The sequence below is a fragment of the Anomalospiza imberbis genome, chromosome 14 (genome assembly GCF_031753505.1).
Source record: "Anomalospiza imberbis isolate Cuckoo-Finch-1a 21T00152 chromosome 14, ASM3175350v1, whole genome shotgun sequence".
NCBI classification, from domain to species: Eukaryota; Metazoa; Chordata; class Aves; order Passeriformes; family Viduidae; genus Anomalospiza; species Anomalospiza imberbis.
In genome coordinates, this window is record NC_089694.1 from 9,058,553 (window position 1) to 9,066,367 (window position 7,815).

General features: G+C 43.7%; 1 protein-coding gene across 1 annotated transcript; it reads left to right on the forward strand.

Annotated features, from left to right (window-relative positions):
- Positions 1-860: 860 nt before the first annotated feature.
- On the forward strand, positions 861-6,312 carry PGRMC1 (progesterone receptor membrane component 1). The gene is made up of 3 exons (XM_068204807.1): positions 861-1,224; positions 3,072-3,227; positions 4,355-6,312. The coding sequence occupies exons 1-3, from the start codon at positions 903-905 to the stop codon at positions 4,453-4,455; spliced, it is 579 nt and encodes a 192-aa protein (XP_068060908.1). The 5' UTR covers positions 861-902; the 3' UTR covers positions 4,456-6,312.
- Positions 6,313-7,815: the final 1,503 nt, after the last annotated feature.

Here is a 7,815-nt window from a genome sequence, read left to right on the forward strand (position 1 = left end):
CATGAATACAGAACTCTGTGGCAGGAAAATTTTCTTTTTCATGTCATATTAATGCATCGTGGTTGCTGCTTCTGTAGTTTTGTGGGGCCTGGAGGTAATACCTGAATGAGAAAACCCCAGAAGTTTGGTAATTTCTTCTCTTCTATGTTAAGTTTGACAACATTTCTAGAGCACTTGGAAAAGTCACTGCCTTGCCAAGAAAGCGAAGATGCGCACTAGCACAGGTGGAGCGAGTGTAGGAAATCACAGAATGGGTCAGGGTGGAAGAGACCACAGTGGGTCACCCGGTCCAGCCTCCCCGCTCAGCTCAGCCCAGAGGTACAGGATTGCAGCCAGACGGTTCTCGAATCTCTCCAGTGAGGGACACTCCACGAACTCTCAGGACAATCCGTTCCATTGTGTAGTCACTGCACAGTAAAAAAGTTCTTCCTCACGTTCAGGTGGAACTTCTTGTGTATCAGTTTCTACCCGCAGCCTCTGGTCTCAGTGGTTGGCACCAGGGGGCTGAGCCTGGCTGCACCCTCCATCCAGCAGGGTGGTTCGCACAGCCCATCGCGGCAGCCCTGACACGGGTCTAACGCCACCCCGAGGCTGTTTTTTCCCGAATTTCTGTGGAGCCGAGTGCCGGCGCAGCGGCCTGGCCTGACCCGACCTAGGGACCACGGGCCGGGGAGCCGCGGCCACGGCCGATCCCGCACCACCACCTAGCGCCGCGGAGCCGCCGAGCCCGCCCGGCCCGGGGGCGGCCCCGCGCCCGCGCCCGCGCCTCAGCCCCGCCGCGCCCACCGCCCGCCCCTCGCTTCCTGCCGCCACCGCCCCTCGGCCCGCCCCGCCGGGCCCGGTGTGCTCCGTGCCGCCGCTGCGCGCTCGGAGCCCGCGGAGCCGCCGCACAGTCCAGCGCCATGGCCCGCGAGGAGGTGGCGGTGGCCGGCGAGGAGGCGGCGGCGGGCGAGGGCGGCGGGCTGCTGCTGGAGATCGTAGGCTCCCCGCTCAACCTGAGCCTGCTGGGCCTCTGCCTCTTCCTGCTCTACCAGATCCTGCGGGGCGAGCGGCCCGCGGCACCCGCGGGCGACGCGGACCCGCCGCCGCTGCCCAAGATGAAGCGCCGCGACTTCACGCTGGAGCAGCTGCGGCCCTTCGACGGCGTGAGCGACCCGCGCATCCTCATGGCCGTCAACGGCAAAGTCTTCGACGTGACCCGCGCCAGGAAGTTCTACGGGCCCGGTGAGGGCGGGGGCTGCGAGACGGGCCCAGCCCGGGCACTCCGCGCGTTGTGCCCGGGACCACCGGCCGCGGAAACGCGGGGCGGGTCAGGGCCGGTGCTGCCGCGAGCGGAGATCCCCTCGGCGGGGATCAGTGCTCTTGCCTGACCCCGTCCCGGCCCTGGTCCCCATGCGGAGGTTTGGGAAGGGCTCGGCGTGCTTGCCGCCGGGTTGGCTGCGGGCCCCTGCAGCGCCGGGAGAGCTGCGTGCCGGTGAGCCGGCGGGCAGGGTGACTGCGGCCGCCCGGGCTCCAGGGTCGGGCCCCGGTGTTGTAGAAACTCCGGCTTTGCCGGTTTACGTTGTTTCATTGTTCTCGGTGTTTTCCCATGGCAGGCTACACGTACCATAAGAGGTTGTGCGGCTTTGTCGGCCTGGGTTACCTTTGCCTGATGGCAGGCAGCAGAAGCGAAGCATTCTCTCAGTGTTGACATTCCATTCCCAAATTTTAGTGGATATCACTCTATTGCATAATATTCATACTAAATACTTGGCAATTTAGATTGAACCAGCTTTCTACCAGGAGCATAGTTCAAACGTGCAAAGATTGAATAACCTATGCTCATAGAGCAGCCAGGGATGAGGTGGTTAGGACTGTGTGCATCTAGGTGAAAGAGTTTTATCACCTCCACGAGGCCATGGGGTTTTATTTTTATCAAAGGCTGCCTGTAAAAACGGCTCACTGAGGCTTGCTGATTTGTACCAGGATCTGCCTGGCATAACCACTCTTGAGCTGTCCAGACAGCCTGGTAGCTACAGTAGCAAGCTGCCAGTGCTACTTAAGAGACAAGGAGAAAAATGCAGGAGACACCCATGTTTTTGGAATCGTTATCAGTTACTACTTTTGGGCCAAACATAGACAAGACTGTCACTAAATGATGCCAGGCTGTAACTTTGCATTCTGCAGCAGTCAGGATGATATGTACAGCGAGGTAGATGTGCAGTTCTGTATTTGCGCAACCTAAAACTCACTTGACGTAAGGTCCAAGCTTTAGGTGCTGCATTCCTTGATGGCAGTAAAAGCTGCCTGTTGCATCTGATTTGGTAATTGCTGAATGGTTCACCACAACGTCTGGCTAGTTTGATTTTCATTTTAATGGAAAAGTAAGATTCTTTTGATTCATTTAAGAAAAAGCACACTCTGGAAGTTAGCATGTGCTCTACAGTAACCAGAGTTCACATCTAACTTCTTTAAGCTCTTTTTAGAAGAACTTTGAATGTCTAGTTGAACATGCAGTATCTCAATTTTTGGCTTGTCATGGAAGCAAGTTAATAATTAATTAAAGTTTAGCAAGAGTTTATCTTGATGTCTCTTATCAGCTATGAGTTGAATTTTTTGATCATTTGAGTTCATCTTGGATTTTGTTTTAATAGATGTTTCCTCCAACTTGATAATTTCTAGTAGCTCTACTGTATTTTCTGTCAAGACATCCTTTCATCTCAAGTTAGGAGTATTCATTTCACCCCAGACATAGAAATCCTTCCTCTGTTCCTTATTCTAAGGATGTGCATCCCAGTCTATATGCTTATCCTTACCCTGCTTATATATGCCATGCACCATTGTGTGGTTCATTGTCCTGATGTTTCAGCAAACCTCAGTATCTTTCTCCATTATTTTGTTTCTTGTCCTCTTCCTCTGTTTTCTCTTATTACCAATTAGAATAAAACTTTAAATCATTTCAGAAACTTGAGGCACCTGATGCATGACTCAGGGTAGAAACTCATTTGTTTTAGTTTGGGGACTGTGATCCATGAAGATAACGTAGCTTCCATTACCTCTGCAATAATGCTGCTTATGTTTGTATTTTAAAGAGGGCCCGTATGGGATTTTTGCTGGAAGAGATGCATCCCGAGGTCTTGCCACTTTCTGCCTGGATAAGGAGGCACTGAGGGATACGTATGATGACCTCTCTGATCTCAACGCTACACAGCAAGAGACCTTGAGGGACTGGGAGTCACAATTCACTTGTAAGCAATTTTAAACCTATTTACAAAGAAGTAGTTAACTGGTAATAGGGGAAGCAATAGTTAAAAGGCTGTAGCCAGCTGGAACCATCATATATATATAAAAATGGTAGAAATTGCATAAACCAATAACTAGTATAGTGGAAATAAAATGTGTTTTATTTTTAAATCTAGTGCTGAAAGATTTACTATAACCAGCTGCAATGGAGTTTTCTCCACATGATGTCATTAGAAATCTCAGTCCTGACCTGATATGCCCCTACTATTTTGGCCCTCTTCCTGTTTTAATTAAGACTGTTAATCATGCCAAACTGAATGGCTGTTTTATTATGCTAACAAGCTTGTAGCAGGAACCAGAACTATGCTATCAAATATATGACTTGAACTAGTGTTAAAACCTACCTTTACAAGTGGTGAGCATCAGGACTGACAGTGAAATCCTCTGTTTTCATTACTGTGTTCCTATTAAATATGTCAAATAATTGCTTTAAATTGTTGTAACAACATTGCTAGTCTGGCGCACCTGTAATCAGAGGGTTCTTTTGCTTTGTTGAAGTTGACAGGCGACATAGTATAGCTCTCAGTCCTTACATGTCTTGGCATTTTTACACGCTCAAAAGGAGATATAAAATAAATCAGAAGCTTAATCACATAATCGGATAGCAGACCCATCTCTGTCTTTGGGGGAAATTATCTCCCTTTTGTCCTACTGAATATATGTAATGCACATTACAAAAAATAAAACCCCTTCCAAGTTGTGCCTATGTGTGCACATATGTATGTGCATGTTTAATAGATGTAAATAGTCTAACAATGCCTTCGGTTTTAACATTGGCAAGAGAAATAATCTAATCCAGGATTCTGTTTCTTTGGCTGCGTGAGTCCCTCAGTTGGTGTTTATTTATTTTTTGTTTAGGCAATAAAATGAGAGTTGCATTCACTTCACATGATTGTTACAACAGTAGCAGTAGTTGATTTTACCTTTTCTCCTTTCCTCCAATGTTTGGAACGAGTTGCTTAGAGCTGTTTTATTGAAATACAGCTATCCTGCTCATTCAGAAAACAGTTGGAGAAGTTAAAAAGATGTCTCTTCAGGGCAGAAAAATTACTTGGATTTTTTTTTTCCCCAGTTAAGTATCATCATGTTGGTAAGCTGCTGAAGGAGGGGGAGGAACCCACTGTGTACTCTGATGAAGATGAAAAAGATGCCCAGGATGCAAAGAAAGAGTAGATACTGCAGTGAGGAACAATCTATTTTTGAAATGTAAAGGACCCTTTGTAACATTCCACTTCTGTTTCAGAAGGTGCAGCAGCAGCCAGACTTACAAAAGGTCCAGAGGTACAGTGAATGGTTTATTTTCAAATATTTCCTTTTCAAATTCGGTGGGAAGCTTCCGAAGGTCTATTATGTCTTCCTTTAAACCCACATAATAAGAAGTATGCATGACAAATGTCTGTACAAAAGTAAACTGCAATTTTGGCAATAACAGACTGTTTTCCTGCTATCACCATTTAGTGCAAAGTAGGTTGAAATCAAGTTTTTCATTACCAACCTATCACTGTGGAGACAAGCACATGACTCACTTCACATATGCAACACAAACACCACTAAATCTTCTTTTGTGTTAGCTTCTGCAGGATCTGGCCCCTGGGTTGTAATTCCTTTAGAAAAGGGACTATATTTTGTTTGTCCACAAAGTATCATACTCATTTGTTGTGCAGGGTAATGCATTATTATGTAAGATAATTTGGCTTTCAAGGCATTGCATTAGCAACTTGCAGATGAAGCACTAACTGCTTTTGAAAAATATTAGAATTTTTGAGAGGTTAAATCACTTTTAATATTTAATAAAGACTGATGAATGCTTGATGTATTCAACATGCATAATTCTGCATAGACTAATATTCTCTGTTCACTTTTAAAGCACATCTACAGTGTTACACAAGTTTAGATAGTGAGTGGAACTAGGCATCCCTAAAGGTACACCATGGAGTGTGACTTGATTGTTATTCATTTTATTTTCTTCTTAGTAAAAAGCACTCTTATGAATGTAAATGGAATTATATTAAACATGGAAGATCAGCTGCTCTTGATTCCTAGGCCTAAAAAACAAGAAGTTGCTGGTATGGCATGATTAGCAAGTGCTCTTGTACATACACCTTTACCTAGTACAAAAACATTACTAGTCAACATAACATACATAAGTTTCCTGTACAAAATAAAACAGTGTAAGCTGTTTCTGCATTGAGACTTTTGTTGGTTTGGAATGTTGCCATTAAAAGAAATGACACAATCTTATGCATAACCAGCAGTGGTTATGTGGACCTGACCTGACCTTTGAGTTGCTTTTTACATATTTGCTCTCTTGGCTTACCTCTATGCTTAATTACTAGTTTTTTTCTAAGTGACCTGCCTCCTACCAGAGAGGGTGGGTAAATGGATATGACCAAGGAAAAATGTAAATGTTCATCATCCAAAACACTTCTGTAAAACTTTCTTATAAATTCCAAGATAACTAATGATTTGCTGATCACTTGTGAACTTGTTTCTTGTCCAGGTGATTCTGCTAGTGCAGAATATCCAGGGTGCCTGTCTGGTGTAATTCCCTCTGTTTCATTTCTCTGACTCGACTGTCTGGTTGTTTCAATTTGGCAACATGACCAAAATGATGAATGGAGTCCTGAGTGGGAAGGTGTAAACTAGGCAGAAGTGTTCCGAAGTAGAGCGTGTTGCACAACAGCAGCTTTCATAAACAAGTTGACACAACATATTAAAAGTGCCTGAGACCATCTGTGGTGAGAGCATCTGACTCTCCCTTAGTCCCAACACTGTCCTGGGATTTTCTTTTGGTTGCACTGGGCCTTCCAATGAAGAGCAAGGTTGTTTGAGCCAGAGATGTGTAAAGTGGTACTGTATGAACTACCTGACGAAGGTCTAGAGACACATGTAGACCTTGTCACGACCTTTGTGTTGCTGTTTTATTTTTAGAAACATTTATACTCTTTGCAAACTACTACTAATGGTTTACCTCAAATTGGAAATGTGCTTTTATTTGTTTAAGGCAGAAAATAAAATACTCTTGCGTAATGGTGGAGATTGTTTTTATTTACTGCAACCAAATATTATATTTAATACTCCCCTAATGTTTCAAGTTTTAGATTGTCTTTCTCTGATCTGTCACATTATCCAATGCATAGATTGAGTAAAATATGTTCTAATGGAATGCTTAAAAACTGTAAATGCAGTTTGCTACTAAAACTTTAACAGAATATTAAATAGAGAACATGCTTTATTGCAAAAACAGTGTTAGGCAGAAAAAAACCCAATTGTTAAAACTGAGCAAATCTGGAGCTTTGGAAGGCTGTAACCTACCCTTAAGTGGACCCAATCACTTGACTCTAAAGTTACTCCATAGCATTTTCCAAGGAACTGAACACTATTTTAAGGATTTATCTGTACATCAGAACATTATGCATCACAAAGAAAAATAGTAACAAAAATGACGCTAACACAAGACAAAGCTCATTGTTAATACTCCTTGGGGAGGAGGTATGACACTTTGGTAAGACTGTTACTTTTTCAAGGAAAACAGAGAATTTCATGTGAAAGAAGAAGCGTGTAACAAAAGCTGCTCAAAAGCAGCAGGCATGGGTTTTATTTCCTTCCAAAGTGCTGAAGAAAATGGATGGGTTTTAGCTTCTTTTTTAGTCTGTTCATTACAACTTGAACCCTTCCTTCAACAGTGACTGGCTGCAATGACTGTGCAAAAAGAGCCATGCCAGACAGCTTATCAGGCTGTACAAGAACCAGGTAGGAGATGATGACCAATTAAATGCATAGAATATCACTCATCTCCCTCATCTGACATGTCCAACACCTGTCACAAAGATCTACTCCAGGACAAATCAAAACAATGTAGTAGTATCTTATTTTCAACCATACTGTTAAAATTCAGATATTCTCTCACCTGCCTGAAATCACCTTTATTAGCTCTTACTTCCTGCTGTTTCAGTTAAAAAAAAAATCTGTATTGAATGCTTCTGTTGAAAATTACGTAAAGGGTTTTATGAAAGGTGAGGCATTTCTATGCATTGCCTGCAATCCCTGGATTAAGAAGGAAGGGCTTTATATCATAATTGCTGTATTGTATTTCAAGCAGATGGACTGGTTTAATAATGGGCCTTGGGTACTTCTGCTTTAAAACCAGCCTGTAGGATTTTGATTTCAGCATTCCACACAAGGTACAACCCACAGCTCACATATTTTTAGTAACAAAGCATTGTTCAGTCCACTTCATACCAGCTCTGTGAGGAGGCATTTTCACTAGTTCTGTACAGAAAATTAGATTTGATATCAAGATCTGCAGTCTCAGGGCCCAACTTCATACCTGTCAGAGTAAACAGTGTTTCCATAAAAAGCACCCAGCCTTTTGAAACAGCAGCTGGGCACAACAGCACGTCAGGTTCAAACTGAAAGTTGTGAAATTATGCCAGAAATGTTCCACATTTCCATTGATTAACTATATAAATGCATCTTTTCATCTAATAAATGTTTTAATTGCCAAAACACTCTGTAACTTTCATACGTGGG